A 22,944-nucleotide genomic window follows, 5' to 3' on the forward strand; every position below is an offset into this window, starting at 1 on the left:
ACTGGATGTCGTGAATACGAATATGACACACTTTATTTATGCTTCCGAATTCGAATTGGTAGTTCATCGATTGTTTGAATTGTGCAACTTTCCCCTCTTTCATTACTAGAAATTTAAACGATGCGCCTAGACTAAATTACAGATTAGTTACATTAAAAATTCTGAAACGCACTTAAATACTATGAAATAAGCAGTATAGTTCTTTATAATAACAAAATGGTGACGATTTGAGTTAGTTCAGCACGCAGACTCTGAATTCTAAACCCATATTCCAGAACTAAGCTCTAAAACATGAAGACGATTTTTCGCCATGACTACCAGAATGGGTTTTATAGAGTACAGTAAAGTAAATTTCCGCATAATTCTTTAGGAGTATTATTATGGTTCTAAAAAGAACCGAATAGAAGAAGTCTGGAATAAAGAACTGGATCCTGAGTTCAAGAACTAAATTTAGAACCAATAACAGACTCAGAATCCAGTTTCAATTCTAGAATTGCAATTTTGAAACTCAAATTAGTTCCGGAATACAGTTCCAGAATCCAGTTTCAGCACGCAGGCTCTGAATTCTAAACCTATATTGCGGAACTAAAATCTGAAAATTGAACTTCTCGTTACGACTACCAAAACCAAATGATGGCAGGTGCTCTCTCCGTCGCTGATGGTTTAACTTCCGCGATGGCAGTCTGCTCGCTTTGAAGGCCAGCAAGCGAATGAAAGTTGCTACCTGAGCGTTTGAGGTTTTATCCACGCAAAAGGCGCTCTCTCCGTCGCTGCTGGTTGATGGTTTAACTCTCGCCATGGCAGTCTGCTCGCCTTGAAGGCCAGCAAGCGAATGAAAGTTGCTACATGAGCGTTTGAGGTTTTAACTAGAGATGGGCAATTCGCTCCTGAGCTGTTCCAGTGAATCGAATCTTTAAAGTGAGCTGACAGCTCACAGCTCTTTTTTAAAGAACCGCAGCTCACCAGTTCACAGCACTGGTAAGGTGGTAACAAGCTACAAGCTGAACGGATCTTCGGCTCTTGAAGAGCGATTTCTAAATGAGAAGAAATGTATGCTTTCATTCGTTCTACCAAATGTGCATCTATCCTTCTTCAACAGATAGAATGAGGTATTGTCAATAATAAATATTACTGTTGCAATATATGCACTCCCCTCGGATACTCATACACTAGATATAAGGAGTTTAGTTTTGGAGTGTGTAAGCATACGCTGCAGTGCGCAGATCGGAATGTGAATAAAGATTTATTTGAACTGATTAAAGATATATACATATATATGAAATAAAACATGGTGTCAGAAGTGTTCGTGGATACTTGAAACCTTTTCCGGCGTCATTTGTTCATATCGCGGAATTCAAAGACGTAACATAATAAAGACACAGTGAAATAGCGACGGTGTGCCGCCATTTTGAGAATCGTTAAAGTGAAAAAAATCCTCATAAATATGGATCCGCAACAATTCAACTTGTTCATGGAGCATCAGACTAAAATGATGCAACAATTACTACAAGGAGTGAGCCAGGTAACGAGGGAATCCGTGGAAAATATATCAGTTCATATGCCACCACCTGTTTCACTGCCACCCGTTCCGTTACCTTCCCCGTTAGTGCTTGACGGTGACATGGAAGAAAACTTTGATTTCTTTGAAAAGAGCTGGAAAGACTACACTAAAGCTATGAAAATGGATCAGTGGCCAGAAACTGACAATACACAAAAGGTTAGTTTTCTGCTTTCGGTGATCGGAGAACCAGCACGAAAAAAATTTTATAACTTCGAACTGACGAATGATGAACGACTAACGGCAGAAGCTGTCCTCTAGACGAATCAAAGAGATCAAAGATGAAACCTGCGAATCTACTCTTTCGTCTCACAACGAGGCGTCATCAGAAGAAAGTGATACCGAGTATGAGATTGGTAAGATCTTCGACAACTCCCACAATAACGGAAGTGTGTTAGCCGAGTTGGATTTAAATTTCGACAATCAATGGAAAACTGTAATCTGTGAACTCGACACAGGGGCAAACACGAGCTTGATTGGTTATACATGTTTACTCAAGTGGACGAAAGGTCAACCAATCATTATGCCATCTAAATTCAAACTTCAAAGTTTCGGAGGAAATCCCATCGAGGTTCTAGGACAAGTGAAGGTTCCATGTCGAAGCAAAGGTACAAAGTATCTACTTGTGCTGCAGGTAGTGAAAGGAGACCACCGTCCCCTGTTATTAGCAAAGGCGTCACGAGTGCTAGGATTCGTAAAATTTTGTAATACGGTTTCGTTTGGAAATGTAAATAATACTACAGAGTCGGAATCGTTAATCAAAATATATAGAATCAAAGCTGAGAGAATAATTCATAGTCACAAAAACCTATTCCATGGATATGGCAAATTAGAAGGGGAAGTTTCCTTGGAAGTTGATAATTCAATATGTCCATGTATACAAACACCCCGACGTGTACCAATTGCTTTGCGCAATAAGTTAAAAAAGGAGCTCGAAGTACTTGAAGAAGAAAATATTATTACAAAAGTAACAACACACACGGATTGGGTCAGCAACCTAGTGATCGTGCAACGCGGGGATCACGTTAGTAAGAAAATCAGGATTTGTTTAGATCCCGTACCGCTCAATAAAGCCTTAAAAAGGCCTAATCTTCAATTCGCTACCATAGATGAAATTCTACCAGAACTAGGTAAGGCCAAAATTTTTTCTACAGTAGGGAAAAAAGGGATTTTGGCATGTCGTGCTGGACGAACCAAGCAGCAAATTAACTACTTTCTGGACCCCCTTTGGAAGATATCGATGGACTAGACTACCATTCGGCATCTCATCTGCCCCCGAAATATTTCAAATGAAGTTACAGGAAGTGATTCAAGGCCTGGCTGGGGTGGAATGCCTGGCGGATGATCTTCTGATCTATGGTAGGAGATTCTTTGGAGGAAGCTTTGATTAGACATAATGAATGTCTTGAAAACCTTTTACACCGCTTGGAATAGCATAATGTCAAATTAAACCGCGAAAAGTTGAAACTGTGCCAATTCACTATCAAGTTTTACGGACATAAGCTGACGGACAAAGGACTTCAACCGGATGAGGAAAAAATTTTAACAATTCGTAATTATCCAGCTCCCACAAACAAGAAGAAATCGTTTCATCGTTTTATTGGAATGGTGAATTACCTTAGCAGATTTATTCCTAATTTAAGCGCGAACTTAACAAACTTGAGGAAGCTCATCAGGGAATCGGCGTCATGGAAGTGGACAACGGTTGAAGCTGAAGAATTTAGCCATGTGAAAGCTCTCGTCTCGGATACTGCTACTCTTCGTTATTACAACGTAAATCTACCAATTAGTATCGAATGTGACGCAAGTTGTTTCGGCTTAGGAGTGGTAGTGTACCAAGCAAACGGAGTAGTAGGATATGCATCTCGCACCTTAACTGCTACGGAAAGAAACTATGCCCAAATTGAAAAAGAGCTACTGGCAATATTGTTTGCTTGTGTGCGTTTCGATCAATTGATTGTGGGTAACCCGAAAGTGACTATAAAAACCGATCATAAGCCACTCATAAACATTTTCAATAAACCATTACTATCCGCACCCAGAAGGCTTCAGCACATGCTGCTGAATCTTCAACGATATGCCTTATCAATTGAATTCGTTACCGGAAAAGATAACGTTGTTGCTGATGCATTGTCTCGGGCACCGCTAGCTTCAGATCCAGAAAAGCAAGGCTATACAAAGTTCAATATCTATAAGGTTTTCGATGATATTCAGAATATTGAAATGAGTCATTTCTTGAACATTTCAGACAGTAGGCTGAGTGAAGTAATTCAGGAAACGGACAAAGATCAATCGATGCAGCTCGTCATTGACTATGTGAAGCATGGCTGGCCTTCAACAGCAGATCGTGTTCCTGATAGTGTCAGTATTTATTACAACTACCGCCATGAGTTGTCCACACAAAACGGACTCATTTTTCGAGGTGACCGTATAGTAGTTCCACATTCTCTTCGTCGCAAGTTGATCGACAGCTGTCATCTCAGCCATAATGGGATTGAAGCAACATTGAAACTGGCTCGAGCAAACCTGTTCTGGCCTGGTATGTCCTCCCAGATAAAGGATATAGTGAAAAATTGCCAGGTCTGTGCCAAGTATGCTGCTTCGCAAGCAAATCCATCGATGATGAGCCACAAAATTCCCGTGCATCCGTTCCAGATGATTTCTATGGACGTATTCTTCTCAGAATATTGCGGGTCTAAAAGAAACTTTTTGGTGACAGTTGACCACTACTCTGACTTTTTCGAAGTTAACATTTTGAAAGATCTTACTCCACAGTCGGTAGTATCAGCTTGCAAAGAAAATTTCGCACGGCATGGAAAGCCACAATTAGTATTGACGGATAATGCGACGAACTTCAAAAACAAGGAAATGATTAACTTCGCCCCAAATTGGGACTTCGAACATGTATCTTCCGCACCACACCACCAACAAGCAAATGGTAAATCTGAAGCAGCAGTAAAAATAGCTAAGCGTCTGTTAACTAAAGCTAAAGAAACAGGAACAGACTTCTGGTACGCGTAGTTGCATTGGCGAAATATTCCAAATAAAATTGGCTCAAGTCCAGCATCTCGCTTGTTCTCGCGTTCTACGCGATGCAGCATTCCAAGTTCTGCAGAAAAATTTATTCCAAGGATCATCGAAGGTGTTCCTGAAGCAATCGAAAAAAATCGAAGAAAGTTCAAATGTAGCTATGATAAGAAAACAAAAAAGGCGGGTGAGTAATGTCAGAGACATAACTGGATGTCGTGAATACGAAAAAACTGACACGCTCCCATCACTTTTCCGAATATCAGTTAGTTGATTGATTGTATGAATTGTGCAAGCTTTCCTCTTTTTCACTAATAGAATTTGAAGCGATACACCTACATTAAAGTACAGTTTAGTTACATTAAACAGCTACTATTCTACAACTATATATTCCAAACTTGAAACAATTCCTTTTTAATTTGCTAATATAGGAAGCTAGGTACGACAAATTTGTAGTTTATTTTCATTGAAGCTATGAAGTTCGAAGATATCTGATTCTTCTCGAAATTTCAGTACGAGACAATTGCAATGGCCTGGTCTGAAATGTATCTACGATCTTCGGTATGCAAGAGTGATTCTAATAATAATAATGATAGTAATAATAATGATAATAATAAAAATAATAATAATAATACAGATTAACCTGTATATATGGCAACCCTGTTTCGCATGGCATATTTTCACACGACCCCATACTAGTATAAAGATGTGTTCAACATCATCATTTTCGCTTTCGCATTGCCGTTCGTAATTGAATGTGTTAGTGACGGTACAAATCTGCTTTTCTACCTGTCTTCGGAGCCATCGTTCTGACGGTGTCTCGTACGTACAGAGTAGCTGCTTTAACTTAAATGACGCTATTTCTCACATCACATTTCCTTTTATACGTGCTAGTGGTAGCACGGTAGGACGTCCCCTTTGTTAGAATTCCTTTCCTATACGCAGAACGGGAAACAGTGAAACGATATAAAAGAGAGAGTTAGCAGAGCGGCAGCCAGTAATACTGAATGGGCCGTCGAGCTGTGGAGGAACAATTAAGGGCAAGGCAAAGTCCCGCTCAAACCGTGCTGGTCTGAAGTGCCCAGTTGGCGGCAGAATCCATCGTTTGCCTCGGAAGGGGAACTACGCCGAGCGTGTCAGTGCTGGTGCATCGGTCTATCTGGCGGCAGTGATGGAGTACTTGGTTGCCGAAGTGTTGGAATTGGCCGGTAACGCTGCCCATGACAACGAAAACGAAAATCATCCCTCGCCGTCTGCAGCTGGCCATCCGTTGAAAACCCCGTCCTTTTCAGGATGACCACATCACTGTGATAAAGAAATATTTAGAATTGCTTTAAGTTTAGCCAGTTCTGATACGCCTGGAAAGTAGAATGCGCAAATCAAGTGGAAACATTTGTTCTAACAATTTTTGTTTTCGGCCGCATACTAAAGTACTCGCGACAAAAATACATATTGATCTGTGGCAACTCTGTTTCGCACGGCATATTTGTAAACTAGTATAAAGATGTGTTCAAAATCATCACTTTCGCTTTCGCATTGCCGTTCGTAATTGAATGTGTTAGTGACGGTGCAAATTATTTTAACTCCCATCTTGATAAATCTTTTGGTAGGAAATATTGAGATCTGAGATGGTTCTCGTGTGTGTCTTGTTTCGGCAATGGGCCTTGCTGGACTTTTTGGCTGCCTTTTTCGGTGTCATTGTGCCGACGGTGTCTCGTGCATTCATATCGGGAAACAATGAGACGACAGGTCCTCGATGTTGCTGTCGTGTGTCTTGTTTCGGGGAGAGTTGCTCAGCAAATGATAGGAAAAGTGAACCATTCAACTTTTATATGGATGCTCTTGTATAGATACAGACATCTCGCGTTCTGATTGGCTGGTGCTGTCATGGGTTAAATCAAACAGGTTTTTCAATAGTGTACTATTGAAAAACTTCAATATTGTTGTAATACACGTTCAAGTTGAATATTTTCGATTCTATTGGTAGTTAAATTATATAAATCCTTCTACAGATCACTGAGCTATGAGCTTTCAAAATACGAGAAAGGCAAACGCGCCATATGAATTATCCTCTTTGATACTCGTTTATACCAAACATTTCAGAAAAGTTTAATTGTGAACTATTTAAGAATATGTCACACAACTGAAAGTTTTATCATAAAATTGTGATCATATTTCCGATGGCATGTAGCAAGAATTATGTTGATTCGTTAGATATAACAGGAGATATTCACGATCAAAAACTTATCACTCTCTCAGAGGGTAAATTTTAAAAAGGCGCCCCATAGTAAAGTAAGTCGTATTCACGACAAAACCTACCAGATCTTCAGACAGGTTCACCAGTATATGTGCAGCTGACTCCAGAAACATCAAAAGTATGGACTCAAGGAAGGATTTCCGATCGGCTTAATGAACGTTCATACCTGGTAGATGTAAATGGTAAAGAATATCGTCGGAGCCTGGTTCACTTAAAGCCACGTAAAGAACAAACCACGCAATCAGTTTTTCGTAGATCAACAGTTCCTGACAAGTTACCAGAATTTTCAGAGGACAGTTATCCGTTTGTGACGACTCCGGCTCCGATTCCAACAGCAAATGAATGTCAAGGCACGCAGAGTGAAAAAAATTATTCGTTGCCTGCTACGATAGTTACAACACCAACAGTTGCTGCTCCGACTGCCCGACCAAAAAGGGAAACTCGAATCCCAAATAAACTGAAAGATTTTGTTTTAGATTTTTGATTTCTTTTCAAAGTGAGGAGGATGTTGCAATATATGCACACCCCTCGGATACTCATACACTAGATATAAGGAGTTTAGTTTTGGAGTGTGTAAGCATACGCTGCAGTGCGCAGATCGGAAAGTGAATAAAGATTTATTTGAACTGATTAAAGATATATACATATATATGAAATAAAACACTTACCTCTCACTAAGTAGGCTAAGGTACATTCAGGGATGCCAACAAATGTGACATAATAATGATTCACACACAAATTAGTACGCATAGCATTGTTCTTTGTTCATTAATGATTTCGTTCATGCATATGAATGAAAAACGGAGTAAGAGAAACGGCGCAAGAAAAACGGCGCTCAAAACTAACCTTCAGTTCAATCTAAATGAGCTGAAGAGCTGATGCATTGAATCGATTCACTTTAGTGAGCTGATCGGTTCGGAGCTGCTCACCGGTATGAGCTGTTTCGCACATCTCTAGTTTTAACCACGCAGAAGGCGTTCTCTCCGTCGCTGCTGGTTTAACTCTCGCGATGGCAGTCTGCTCGCCTTGAAGGCCAGCAAGCGAATGAAAGTTGCTACCTGATTATCGATTATCGTTTGAGGTTTTAACCACGCAAAAGGCGCTCTCTCCGTCGCTGCTGGTTGATGGTTTAACTCTCGCGATGGCAGTCTGCTCGCCTTGAAGGCCAGCAAGCGAATGAAAGTTGCTACCTGTGCGTTTGAGGTTTTAACCACGCAAAAGGCGCTCTCTCCGTCGCTGCTGGTTGATGGTTTAACTCTCGCGATGACAGTCTGCTCGCCTTGAAGGCCAGCAAGCGAATGAAAGTTGCTACCTGAGCGTTTGAGGTTTTAACCACGCAAAAGGCGCTCTCTCCGTCGCTGCTGGTTGAAGGTTTAACTCCCACGACGTCTGCTCCCATCGAACGCACGAAAAGAAATGATCGATTTTCACCACGGTTCCCCTTTTATACGCATTCAGTTGAAGATATGTGCCTGACTACCTCAAAATCGTCGTCCTTGCGAGAAAAACCCAAGCGAAGTAAAGAGTTTTCCGCATTATTTTGAAATTTTGAGAAAACTTAATTTTTGAGTTGTTTGTGGTTATCTCACACTGTTCAAAATATTATCCCAAATTCCTGATCATATTTTTGATGAAATGGTGAAAGAATTATGTTGCTACCATTAATACAAGTCGGGATATTCACGATTAAGTATTGCCCATTCTTCCATATGGCTAATTTTGAAAAGGCACCCCATAGTAAAGTAAGTCGTATTCACGACAAAAATATGTTGTTGGGTTAAGTACATCAAGAAATATTTGCAATAAAGTTTCACCCATTTTTGTACAGGATGAATTTTGAAAAGGCGCCCCATAGTAAAGTTAGTCGTATTCACGACAAAGAAGGCGTGTGGGTAATGTCAGAGACATAACTGGATGTCGTGAATACGAAAACAACTGACATGTTCCTTAACACTTCCGAATATCAATTAGTTGATCAATTGTATGAATTATGCAAGCATTCCCCATTTCCACATTTTTCGCAAAAACAAAGAAGGCTTCACTTGATCTAGATTACTGTAAATTTCACACAGCGAAAAGTGCAAAAATCTAACCAAACTGTTCTAGATTTGCACTGAACTGAGGATATTTGACTTCGATTTGCGAACAACAAATCCTAATAGTTCTTTAGAAAACTTTTAGAGCCATTGTTCTAAATTTTGAGTAATGCACTCCACCGTTGCTTTTTCACCAATGCAAATGACTGGCAGCTGAGACGTAATCGCTCTTGTCGAAAGCGAAATTAGCTTTGCAAACGACACAAAATACATCTGCTCGCAGTGGCGATAGGATCCAAACTGATCCATTTTTTGTTAAGAGGTTTCTTTTCACGTGATTTCGTTGGTAGCTTTTTCACTAATGGGCGGTCGTAACGGCTATAAAAATAGCGGCATATAGAATTTTAATGTCGGTTATTTCATTTTTGATTTGTATTCCAATGAAAGAAACTATTAGGATGCTGTACGGGATTCATTCCTGTTTTTCAGAAGGACCAAATTGTGGAACTCATCAAGATATTAAGCACTGTTCGGAACATTTCCATTGAAAGATTTGTTGTACAGCAGCAGATATTTAGTTCTCTTCCTCAGAACGCGTTCTGATTGGCTGGTGTTGACATGGGTCAAATTAGACAGGTTTTTCAATAGTGTACTATTAAGATACTTCAATGCTTTTGCAATACACGTTTAAGTTAAAAAATTTCGATTCTATTGGTAGTTAGATTATATAAATCCTTTCATAGATCACTGAGCTATGAGCTTTGAAAATACGAGCAAGGCAAACGTGCCTTATTGTTTATTCCCTTTGATACTCGTTTATACCAAACATTTCAGAAAAGTTTTAATTTTTGAGATTATGTCACACAACTAATAATTTTATCATAAAATTGTGATCATATTTCCGATGGCGTGTAGAAAAATTTATGTTGGTTTGTTAGATACAACAAGAGATATTCACGATCAAAAACTTATCACTCTCTCAGAGGGTAAATTTTGAAAAGACACCCCATAATAAGGTAAGTCGTATTCACGACAAAAAAAAAGATTTCGGAAATCTCATGTGCTCCACCTATGGTGATTTTTCAAGATCGAAAATGTTCAAACCCTAACCGCCGGGCAGTACCCCCTACCTATATCCGATTTTGCCTAAATTTTGCATGGGAATTTTTTTCGAGGTTCTTAAGCTATTGAGCACTAGCGCTTTACGAAATTAGTGGTAATCCCAAAATGCTGGCACTCTTAGAGCCATAAAAAACATCGAGTTTTATCGGTTAATTCACCATCATATATCTGGAACCATGAGTCGCAGTCATTCGATCTTCGAACTAAATCAATAGCCCAATAGTAGCTTTCAAACGAGCTTACGCTTGTTAAAATCGGTTCAGTCATCTCCGAGAAACTTGGGCGGTAACAAAAAAAAACCGCGTTTTGTCGGTTACGTCACTTATAGTATCATACCTCAGGAACCAAAAGTCACAGCCATTTGATCTTTGACTTGGCCCGACAGTAGCTTTAAAACGAGCCCAAGTTTGTTTAAATCGGTTAAACCATCGCTGAAAACATTGAGCGGTAAAAATATCTTTGAAAAGTGCACACATGAACATTTTCGGTATATAACATTATGGGTCTCCGAGGCTCTGTTGGAAATTCGGATTTTCCAGCAATCTTAATACCTTTCTACAGAGAAAGGCGAAAGAAACAAGATACGGTATACCAAAAGAAAGCAAAACAACGCGAATCAGATTCTTTTTAGAACTATAACTATTCGTAATTGATTATTTTTAACATTTAAGATACAAAAGGGTAAAAAATGTTTAAGCGTTTTGAATGTCGCCGAGGATGCGCTGTCGTACATTGAAACGCAGAACATACCTTCATTTGTCATGGACTCAGCTTAGTTAAAACTAGTACGTGAATATGTTTTTGTACGGAGTGCACAGAGAAATCTAGAAGAAAATATCGTGAACAATCAATTACAATACTAGGTATAATACAATAATAATGAAAACGAACCAAGTTTTATGAGTTCATTAGGAAAACCTCTTTAATCAACCTAGTGATGTAATGATGTCTTTCTCATATTACTTATATTTTTTGTGAAGCAATTTTTTCTTTCAATCTTGAATAAAATAAGAAACTTTGTTTGGATATAAACTAACATAACCTTTTCAATTGTAAACAGTTATGTCGAGTTAACAAGAATTTTTTTTCGGCATTGTCGCACTAAATGATTAAACACACTTTACCCTATAGTTCTGGAAACGAAAATCGGACCCTTATGAAAGTGAACAGCAACCTATGATACCATAGAAACTTTTTTTAGCCTGTTTGTGGAGATCCATTTAAGCATCTCTGAGAAAATTAAGTGAGTCTCGTTTTAAATTTTTTGACCACTATTTCTGGTACTTCTAGAACCGGGAACCAGTATAGCCAAAGTCGGTTTAGTAAGTAACTAATATAGACTACAAATTGAATCAGTTTTAAGCCAAATCTATAAAAAAATGTCTCTTCGTCGCTCTAACTGACGGTGTGAAATTCAATGGCAACCTATGAGACTACGAGATTTTTTATTTTATGAGTGACATAATTTGACACATACTCACACACAGACACATACATTGCTCAGTTCGATGATCTGTGTTGAATGATATGGAACAATTAGCCCTTCGGGCCAATTTCCAGTAGTCAATTTTTTAGTGATTGCATCCGCGTGTTTCCTTCGATTGAATAAAAATGCATTAAAAAGCAGTTGAACCAACCGTCGAACCTAAACTGACTTCACAAGTGTCACAGGATAAGACCTTCCCACAAGTATCACAGGATGGGGGACGGGTATAACGTGATCGGTAAGTCGATGCCTTTCAGGCAGCCCGCCTGGGTTCCATTCCCAACCTCGCACATAGGGTCAGAAAATTTTCTGGTCCGAAGAGGCGAATGAGCTTAAGGTTAAAACCTCTGTAATCGAAACAAAAAAAGTATCAAAGGATAGGACCCTAACATTGGTCCTATCCTGTGATACTTTTGATTTGTGGGTGAGAAAATAATCAGGAATTATCGCCGACCACAATTAGAAGATTCTGAGGTGAAGCCGTTATCAGTGTAGTTTTACCCTACTTAAAACAGATTTGAAAAATCGAAATGCTTTAATTGTGAAAGTAATCTTTTGCAAAAACATACACCTCAGAGGTTGAAATCGAACCTGCTAACTATTTTCACCCGTGACATTGTTAATTTTATTCACTCCACAAGGAAATACATTTTCTTTCTTATCGTTCATCCAGTAAAGCCGCTTGAGATTTATTGTATATCTTCACCTCTTAAATAACTGGGACTTTATAACAACGGTTTATAATAGCGAGATAATCATTATTTGGAAACAGACTAAAATTCCATAATATAATTAAAATTGAATATCTTCATTTCAAATCCATGTTACTCTTGGTTGACTTTATTACAGGTCTGCGCAGAATCCGATTCAGTTGGTTGATCGATGGATAAATTTAATAACCAATTTTCTCTAATTAGTTTGCTGTATGTCATGTAGTATTTTCTTGTTGGAACAAACATTTTGTAAATATTTCCGCTAATACATTGTGTCCGACCGCTTTTGATTATCATACTAGGTCTGAAGATGAACGGTATATTTCTTTTATTTACTTACTCGGACTCTAAAAAATTGAGCCTCGCTTTTAGACGCAGTATTGCCACAATATTTTCGACGATATTCACGATGGATCAACACAACTGACCGATTATGTTTAATATATAACGACTCTATTTCGAAACGTTCTCGGGGTATATGCCAATACTTGGTTAAAGCTTCATTTTGTTCAACCTTTTTTAATTTTGTTCAACCTTGTAACAGAATTTCAGCGTGTTAACCTTAAAAATAAGTTTAAGCCATCAGTGACTGAGGACGAATTGATATCACCTCTCACTGAAGAATTAAAAAAACATTTGTTTTGTAAAAACGAAAAGCCTACGTAGACTGTGAATGGAAGGGGAGAGCGTCGTGTTCGGTTCCGCCTACTAGCATGTACTTCGTTTTAGGTGCATTCACCACCAGTCTAACCTTTGCTGCTTCGCATTTCAGGCGTGTGTACAACTCTGCCAAAGTTTCTCGCGATAATGTCCATGTCATCCGTAAAGCACACAAATTGACCGGATTTCGTGAAAGTCGTAGCCCGGCTGTTAAGCCCGGCTCGTCGAATTACTACAGGATGCGATGTTGAATAGTAGGCATGAGAGTCCGTCACCTTGTCGCAGTCCTTGGCGAGATCTGAATGAACTGGATAGTTTACCCGAGATCCTTACGCAGTTTTGCACACCGACCATCGTCGATTTGATCATTCTAGTCAACTTTCCAGGAAAGCTGTTCTCGTCCATAATTTTCCATAGCTCTATGCGGTCGACATTATCATATGCTGCCTTGAAGTCGATGAACAGGTAATGCGTTGGGACCTGGTATTCACGGCATTTTTGGAGGATTTGCCGCACGGTGAAGATCTAGTACGTTGTCGAAGCCGGCTTGATAACTTCCGTTGGACGAAGCCGGCTTGATAACTTCCGTTGGACGAAGCCGGCTTGATAACTTCCCACAAATTCATTCGTTTTAGGTGATAGACGACGGAAGCTGATCTGGGATAACACTTTGTAGGCGGCATTCAGAGGCGGCATTCCGGTAGCTGTTCGGTGATCACTCGGAAGTTCTCGCATTCCAAATGGTCGCCTTTCTTGTAAATGGGGAAAATTACCCCTTTCTTCCACTCCTCCGGTAGCTGTTCGGTTCCCAGATCCTGACTATTAATCGGTGCAAACACGTGGCCAACTTTTCTGGGCCCATCTTCATGAGTTCAACTGCTATGCCATCCTTACCAGCTGCTTTGTTGGTTTTGAACTGGTGCATGGCATCCTTCACTTCCCTCAATGTGGGAGCTGGATCATTTCCGTCTTCTGCTGCACTGACGTAGTCGTTTCTCCCGTCATCTTGAACCCCCATGTCTACGTCCTCCGCGACGTTCATCGCGTCGTTCATCGCAGAGCTGCTTCCACATTTTAATCATCTCACGTCAATCCGTTTAGAGGCTCCCGTCCTTATCCCTGCACATTCCGGCTCGCGGCACAGAATTTGTAGAATTTCCGTGTTTCTTGAGAGCGGTACGCATTTCCTCGCACTCCCCTTCTTCCAGGTGCGTTTTTTCTCCCGAAAGATGCGGGTCTGCTCCTTCCGCTTCTGTTTGTATCATTCCACGTTCTGCCGAGTTCTATGCTGCAGCATTACCGTCCGCGCTGCGTTCTTTTCCTCCAAAATCACTCTGCACTCTTCGTCAAATCATTCGTTCCGTCGACTCCGTTCCACGTACCCGACGGTGCACTCGGCTGCGTTGTTTATGGCTGCTTTTACTGTACTCCAGCAGTCTTCTAGGGGAGAAACATCGAACTCGCCCTCTTCTGGCAACGCTGCCTCGAGATTCTGCGCGTATGCTGAGGCGACATCCGGTTGCTTCAATCGCTCTGTGTTGTACCGTGGCGGTAGTTGCTACTGTGCATTGTTGATGACGGAGAATTTTGGACTCTGTTTCGCCATTACCAGATAGTGGTCAGAGTCGACGTTAGCGCCACGATAGGTCCTGACGCCGATAATGTCGGATAAGTGCCTTCCATCAATCAGAACGTGGTCGATTTGCGATTCCTTCTGCTGTGATGATCTCTAGGTGTAACGATAAGGGAGGCTATGTTGGAAGAAGATGCTATGAATGGCCATGTTCTTGGAGACGGCAAAATCGATGAGTAGTAAGCCGTTTTCGTTTGTCAGCTGGTGGGTGCTGAACTTTCCAATGTTTAGATCTCCAATGATGTTCTTGACGTCTTGGCTTGGGCAACAGTCGTACTCACGTTCGAGCTGCGCGAAAAATGCGTCCTTGTCATCATCAGTGCTTCCGGAGTGAGGGCTGTGCACGTTGATTATGCTAAAGTTGAAGAAACGGCCCTTGATCCTCAACCTGCACATTCTTTCTTCGATCGGCCACCAACCGATCACGCGCCTCTGCATGTCACCCATCACGATGAAAACTGTTCCCAGCTCGCGTGTATTGCCGCAGCTCTGGTAGATGTTATGATCACCTCTAAACGTTCGCATCATAGATCATGTCCACTACACCTCCTGCAGCGCTACGATGCCGAACCCGCGGTCCTTCAGTCAACCGGCGAGTATGCGTCAGTTCTACGTACAGAGCTTCCAATCGCAAGTCCTCTTTCGTCGCAGGGGTCGTTGCCATTGGTCTCGATTCGTATTACTCTCTTGCGATTTTCCGTTGCAATAGTTTTTTACGGCTGGCTCGCAGGGCCAGACACCAACCCCCTAAATTTCCCGAGGACCATAGTGCACAGTTAGAGTCCTTCACTGGCACTCGGACGTCGATCAGCCACCCCTAACATGGGGAACAGACGCTGTTGTGAGCCGCTTCTAACCTGAAGAACAGACACTCAGACTTGCCGAAGCAAACCCCCCCTTCCCTGTCAGCCTACGAAAAAGTTCCCACCGGGGTTGGTTACCCGATCTTCCCTAAGGTTGCTCGCAGCCCAGCCGGTTTCGCGGGGAGATAGGGATAGGAGTTACAGCGAAGAGGCTCATGACCTCAATGGGGTCGAAATTGCGTGTTACCCAGTCTTAACCGCACTGTAATACCTGACCAGGAAATCGGATCTGGATCAACATACAAACACCTACACACAGATATTTTGTGATCTCGACGAACTGAGTCGAATGGTCCGGGTCTCGGTTGTAAAGTTAGCTTTTGCAGCGATCCCATAGTCTTTCTATTTGAGAAAGTCGAAAATAAAAAAATTAAACTAGATCAATTCATGTGCACGCGGAATATATAGAAACTTGTTTTTATCCACCTAGTGGTGTCATGATGCCTTTCTTTATTTTCACAAGTGTTACTTTTTGAAAACATTTGTAATTGCGGAACAAGAAGTCTGGTCTGGGCCAATTTTACATCACCTTATGTGACCATAATTTATGTGTATCTATGTTTGTAAAAACCAGGGCAACTGTTTTTGATAAAATGCAGTGATTTCCGGCTTGGAGAAAATTGCCGAAATCAGTGAATGTGGTCATAAACTAACCAGATCTGCCCAACTGATGAATTATATTACATCCTGAAGTAGTTTGAAAATAAATTTTTTATCCTTATCAGCCTTTAATTTTGGAGATGTATCCGAATAAAATTCGACAGGGTTCTTTGGAATTGTATCATCTTTCATTTGAACCTAAGTTGTGAAATTGGTTCTTGAGAAAATTGAATTATTTTGATTTTTATCTTCTGGACAAAATGTCATGATAAAGGATGCTGTACACTGTCTTTTAAGTGCTGCGCATATTAAAATCGTGTTTCACCTTGCTTCCAAACATAGATTTATCATGAAACACTCAAAACTCTTTTTTTTTGTACACACACACACAGACACACACAGACATTTACTTAGTTTTTCGAGCTGAATGGATTGGTATATGAAACTCGGCCCTCGGAAAATTTTTCCAAAGATTGAGCGAATCCAATACCTATTTTTGCCTTTCTCATATAGAAAGGTTATGCAATCACTTGAAAAACCGACCAGTGAAAATTGGCCCGGAGTGCCAAGTGTCATATACCATTCGACTCAGTTCATCGAGCTGAGCAATGTCTCTGTGTGTGTGTGTATGTAAGTGTGTGTATGTGTCAAATAATCTCACTAGGTTTTCTCGAAGATGGCTGAACCGATTTTGACAAACTAGGATTCAAATGAAAGGTCTCGTGGTCCCATACGGAATTCCTGAATTTCATCCGGATCCGACTTCCGGTTCCGGAGTTATAGGGTAAAGTGTGTTCAATATTGTACACCGTCACTTAAACCGGCGAAACAAAACACGTAAAAAAATTTCTAAACTGGTCTCAAAACTACACAAATCGATAGTCATTATCAGTAGGCAACTAAACAAACCGATTCCGGCTATCCTGGTTTCCGGTATCCGGTTCCGGAAGTAGCGGAAATAGTGGTCATATATATGAAAATGGATCTCACTCACTGTTCGCAGCGATGGTTTGACCGATTTCCACAAACTTAAATTCAAATGAAAGGTCTTCCGGTCCCATACGGAATTCCTAAATTTCATCCGGATCCGACTTCCGGTTTCGGAGTTATAGGGTAAAGTGTGTTCAATATTGTACACCATCACTTAAACCGGCGAAACAAAACACTTAAAAATTTTTCTAAACTGGTCTCAAAACTACACAAATCGATAGTCATTATCAGTAGGCAACTAAACAAACCGATTTCGGCTATCCTGGTTCCCGGTATCCGGTTCCGGAAGTAGCGGAAATAGTGGTCATATATATAAAAATGGATCTCACTCACTTTTCTCAGCGATGGTTTGACCGATTTCCACAACCTTAGATTCAAATGAAAGGTCTTCCGGTCCCATACGGAATTCCTGAATTTCATCCGGATCCGACTTCCGGTTCCGGAGTTATAGGGTAAAGTGTGTTCAATATTGTACACAGTCACTAAAACCGGCGAAACAAAAAACGTAAAAAAATTTCTAAACTGGTCTCAAAACTACACAAATCGATAGTCATTATCAGTAGGCAACTAAACAAACCGATTTCGGCTATCCTGGTTCCCGGTGTCCGGTTCCGGAAGTACCGGAAATATTGGTCATATACACCAAAATGGATCTCACTCACTTTTCTCAGCGATGGTTTGACCGATTTCCACAATCTTAGATTCAAATGAAAATTCTCCTGGTCCCATACAAAATTCCTGAATTTCATCCGGATCCGACTTCCGGTTCCGGAGTTATAGGGTAAAGTGTGTTCAATATTGTACACCGTCACTTAAACCGGCGAAACAAAACACGTAAAAAAATTTCTAAACTGGTCTCAAAACTACACAAATCGATAGTCATTATCAGTAGGCAACTAAACAAACCGATTTCGGCTATCCTGGTTCCCGGTGTCCGGTTCCGGAAGTACCGGAAATAATGGTCATATACACCAAAATGGATCTCACTCACTTTTCTCAGCGATGGTTTGACCGATTTCCACAATCTTAGATTCAAAGGAAAGTTCTCCTGGTCCCATACGAAATTCCTGAATTTCATCCGGATCCGACTTCCGGTTCCGGAGTTATAGGGTAAAGTGTGTTCAATATTGTACACCGTCACTTAAACCGGCGAAACAAAAAACGTAAAAAAATTTCTAAACTGGTCTCAAAACTACACAAATCGATAGTCATTATTAGTAGGCAACTAAGCAAACTGTTTCCGGCTATCCTGGTTTCCGGTATCCGGTTCCGGATTCCGGAAAGTGCATATAATAGTGATCTTATTTCGTTTTCTTAAGTATGGCTTACGCAATCAAAGCACTCTTTTATTCTGCATGTTATGCATAAACAATCTCTTGGTTTCTTTCAAAACTCGAAGAGAATTTTTTCGAATAGAATACCACAATATTATATGTACATGAGAAAGGCATCATTACACCACTAGGTGGAAAAAATAGGTTTATATATATATATATATATATATATATATATATATATATATATATATATATATATATATATATATATATATATATATATATATATATATATATATATATATATATATATATATATATATATATATATATATATATATATATATATATATATATATATATATATATATATATATATATATATATATATATATATATATATATATATATATACATATATATATATATATATATATATATATATATATATATATATATATATATATATATATAAAAGAAGGTAAAACATGCGGTTGCTTTCCAAATTTCTCGGTGTTCTTTCCTCGGTCAAGGAAGATTTGTCGTTTCATCCATATGAGATCGTCATCGCCCAGCAGTTGAAACCGGTGGAGCTCGCTTATCGTTCATAAACAAGATGCTCGAAATTCTAGGCAGTGATGAGATTTTTTCAACGTACGACTGATTCTTCAAACACGAGTTATTAATAAATATGCGGTGTGTGACATGATGGCAAACTGCTGCATGATGGCAAACTACTAGATTAAATAAACCTTCACAATTTTACTATCCGATGCCGTGTTCGGTTCTAGTGCAACCGGAGAACAAATGTGTCAGGTTTCATTTCGTAACCATGTATAAAACACCAATTCAATAGGAGGCACCAATTCAATAGGATCAACTGGCTTTGATATATACGTTTTTGAACATTTTCAAGGAGTTTCTGTCTAAGCCCTTCTCACAGCTAAGGCTTCAGTCAAAATTTTGGAGCTATGGCTATGAAGAATGTTTATGAAAAATTTGAGTTAAATAAAAGTATGTATATACAATATTCGACCTTTTAATTCAAATACAATTGCTCCGTAGTCACATGCAAAAGTCAACATATCTTTCTTGGACGTATTTTCAGTGTATTTTCTGATGCATGGATTCAATTATTTTATTATTATTTTTAGTCAAGTTTATTACTATCTAGTACTTTCGCTTTCCAATATTCGAAAAAATTTCGAATGATACTTACTTCATCTATATCATGGCAAATAGTTCCGTTTCCTTTGAAACCAATCGGACAGGCACCACATCGGTAATATGGCGATTCGTCTATCTCCGAACACTGCACACCTAAAAGATGATCGCTATTAAAATCAGTTTTGTAAGATAGATATTTTGGATGAAACGGACCGTTTTCAGTCAATGTTTTAAAAATACTTATCAAAATTCACATAAGAGTTTAAGAATGATTATGTTAGATGAATTTCCTGGAGCCATGCAATATTTATTAGCTAGACGTACCTACTGCACAAGTTTTATCGTCGCACATTTTCCTTAAATGGCATGTCCTACCATCTCCAATGTATCGATTGGGACATGGACCACATTGCGCTCCTTCTGTTGTATCAAAGCATGGCACATCTCTGAAAGCACATATGACTTAACATTTCAGTTTGTATATTGCTACATTAGTATCGTTGATACATATTCAGAATTCAAATTTAGTCAAGTCCCGATAAATTCTGATTTTAAACTCATTTAAATTTTCAATAAGCTCATCATGATTTATTTTTATTGTTATGCCAATAACATTGACTGAAATTGGTTAAAGGAGATTTCTGAGTAATTCATGACAAACACCCGATTGAATCCATCTAGTAGCGTAATGATATCTTTCTCATTAGCCTACAAATATTTCTGTCGCCCAAAGACTTATCCTTGATTTTTTATAACAAAATAAATTAATTCGTATGAATTAACAAGATCAATAAATGGAAATATTTTTCATCGCAGCTTGAATGTACATTCTGTAAAATCGATGCGAGTTCAGCAGAGAGTGATTGCATGGCAATCAATTAACAAGTCCTACCAACAATAATAGTATTATATTTAGTTTAATTTGAGTTCCAAAAATAATCCACCTAAAATGGTATGTTCAGAGCAGCGTCGGCTTCGTTCGCGTCCGAATATACGGACAAGCCCGAATATCTGAGCGATTATCGAACAAAGGCGAAGGGAAGCGAACGATGACCATTGGCGTTCGTTGCGCTTTTGATATTCAAGCAACATTGCACAATGCTGTGACCAGGATTACGGGTGTTGGGAAATTGTATGAAATACATGAAATGTTCGAAATCGAAAAAAATATTTTGATGCCAAAAGGCTTAGAATTGCATGAAACGTCAAGATTTAGTGTCATCTCGAAAAATTTTTGTTTTGAAATCGACTTTTTGGGACTTAGACAAAATATCAAGTGTCAGAAAGTTGATATTTTCAAAAACAAAAATTTTTTAGATGACACTAAATCTCGACGTTTCATGCAGTTTTAAGAGTTTCGGCATCAAAAAAAATGTTCGATCTTGGAAATTTCATGTACTCCTTCCTATGATGTTTTTTCAAGATCGAAAATTTTCAAATCTTAACCGCCAGGCAGCACCCCTTACGCATGTCCGATTTAGCTCAAATTATGCATGATCACATTTTTCGAGGTGCTTAAACTTTTGCGCACTAGCGCTTTACGAAAATAAAGGTGTTCTTAAAATATTGGCACCCTTATATATAAGAGCGGTAAAAATCAACGTGTTTTGTCGGTTACGTCACTTATACCATCATATCTCCGGAACCAAAAGTCACAGCCATTTGATCTTTGAACTTGATCAATGGCCCGACAGTAGCTTTTAAACGAGCATAAGTTTGATAAAATCGGTTCAGCCATCTCCGAGAAAATTAAGCGCGTAAAAATACAACGCTTTTTGTCGATTACGTCACTTATACAATCATATCTCCGGTACCAAATGTCACAGCCATTTTATCTTTGAACTCGATCAATGACCCGATAGTAGCTTTCAAACGAGTTCAAGTTTGGTTGAATTAGTTCAGACATCTCTGAGAAAATTGAGCGGGTAAAAAACTACGCTTTTTGACGGTTACGTCACTTATACAATTATATCTCCGGAACCAAAAGTCATAGCTATTTGATCTTTGAGCTTGATCAATGGCCCAACAGTGGCTTTCAAACGAGCCCAAGTTTGTTAAAACCGGTTCAGCCATCTCTGAGAAAATTTTGCGCGTATTAAAAACAACGCGTTTCGTCGGTTACGGTATATAACACTATGGGTCTTCGAGGCTCCGACTAGTTTTAAATAAAAACTAAAAATATGCGCAAGGTAATCATCAAATATTTTTTAAACGAAACTCCTTATTATTTGGAAGAAACCTTATTTTTCAAACGCACCCTGAACAAGAATAAATAGAGCAATTCCATCCGAAATCAATGGTTATTTTTTTCTTGTACAGTATTATTAGGCTAAAATTTCGATTATCCATTCTTTATGATCAAAAGAGCAGTTTGCATCGGAAGTTTGTCATTTTTACTCTAGCTTTGCTTTTAAGATTAGTCCCTTAGTCCATAAAAATTTTTAAATACTATATGTTTCAGAAACGATGGGTCCGATCGATTTGGTGTCCTCTGCAATGTTTTAGGTAATTATAAAGACTATGTAAACAAATATAATACGGTTGATAAAAATTCTTCAAATATCATCTGGCTGAGGTTCAAAGTAAAATACATACTGTCAAATTTCTAGAATAAAGAAAAAATATTTGAAAAAGCAACATATTTTCAAAATAATGTAAATTTTAATCATAAAAGTTTTTTTATATTATTTTCAAAAAAGTTTTATGAAAAAACGCTAAATTTTCAATAAAAAAATTGTGGTTAAATTTTGCTGTATGCTACCGTTCTTGAGAAGCAGTGGTTTGTAAAACAAAACATTTTTAATTCACCTAGTGGTGTAATGTTGCCTTTTTCATATTACTTATGTTTACAAAAACATCACTGTAATATTCTGTCGAGATTTTTTGCTACATAAACTACTATCACCTTTTCAATTTGTAAACTGTTATGTCAAGTTAATAAAGATTTAAATGTGGCAACCCTGCACGCTATACTAAATTGAATCATGCTGTGTGCTAGGCGGGTGCGTTTTCTTCTTCTTCTGCACCAGCACGTATCGATGCGTAACGATTTTACATCACTTTGTACGACAATTTAAAAATATACTCATTGCCCTATAATTTCGAAACCGGATGTCGGATCTGGATTAAATTGCACAGTATCTTATGGAACACTGAGAGCTTTAATTTGAATCATGATATGTGAAAATCGGTTTAACTGTTGCTGAAAAACCGAAGCGAGTGCCATTTTAGCAGCTTTTTTTGCCAAGTGTCATATACCATTCGACTCAGTTCATCGAGCTGAGCAATGTCTGTGTGTGTGTATGTGTCAAATAATCTCACTAGGTTTTCTCGGAGATGGCTGAACCGATTTTGACAAACTTGGATTCAAATGAAAGGTCTTGTGGTCCCATACGGAATTCCTGAATTGCATCCGGATCCGACTTCCGGTTCCGGAATTATAAGGTAAAGTGTGTTCAATATTGTACACAGTCACTTAAACCGGCGAAACAAAAAACGTAAAAAATTTTCTAAACTGGTCTCAAAACCACACAAATCGATAGTCATTATTAGTAG

The 22,944-nt window shown here is 39.0% G+C and overlaps 1 protein-coding gene across 4 annotated transcripts in view; it reads right to left on the reverse strand.

The window, feature by feature from the left end:
- The window catches only part of LOC131432575 (cartilage oligomeric matrix protein), a 1,247,904-nt gene that overhangs the window by 529,300 nt on the left and 695,660 nt on the right, over positions 1-22,944 (reverse strand). For all 4 annotated transcript variants that reach the window (XM_058598920.1, XM_058598918.1, XM_058598921.1 and 1 more), the window contains exons 10-11: positions 19,714-19,835; positions 19,442-19,542 (exon numbers count right to left, since the gene is read on the reverse strand). In XM_058598920.1, coding sequence (XP_058454903.1) covers positions 19,442-19,542; positions 19,714-19,835 — 223 coding nt within the window. The remainder of the gene's footprint in view (positions 1-19,441; positions 19,543-19,713; positions 19,836-22,944) is intronic.

Source organism: Malaya genurostris, chromosome 2 (genome assembly GCF_030247185.1).
Source record: "Malaya genurostris strain Urasoe2022 chromosome 2, Malgen_1.1, whole genome shotgun sequence".
Taxonomy (NCBI): domain Eukaryota; kingdom Metazoa; phylum Arthropoda; class Insecta; order Diptera; family Culicidae; genus Malaya; species Malaya genurostris.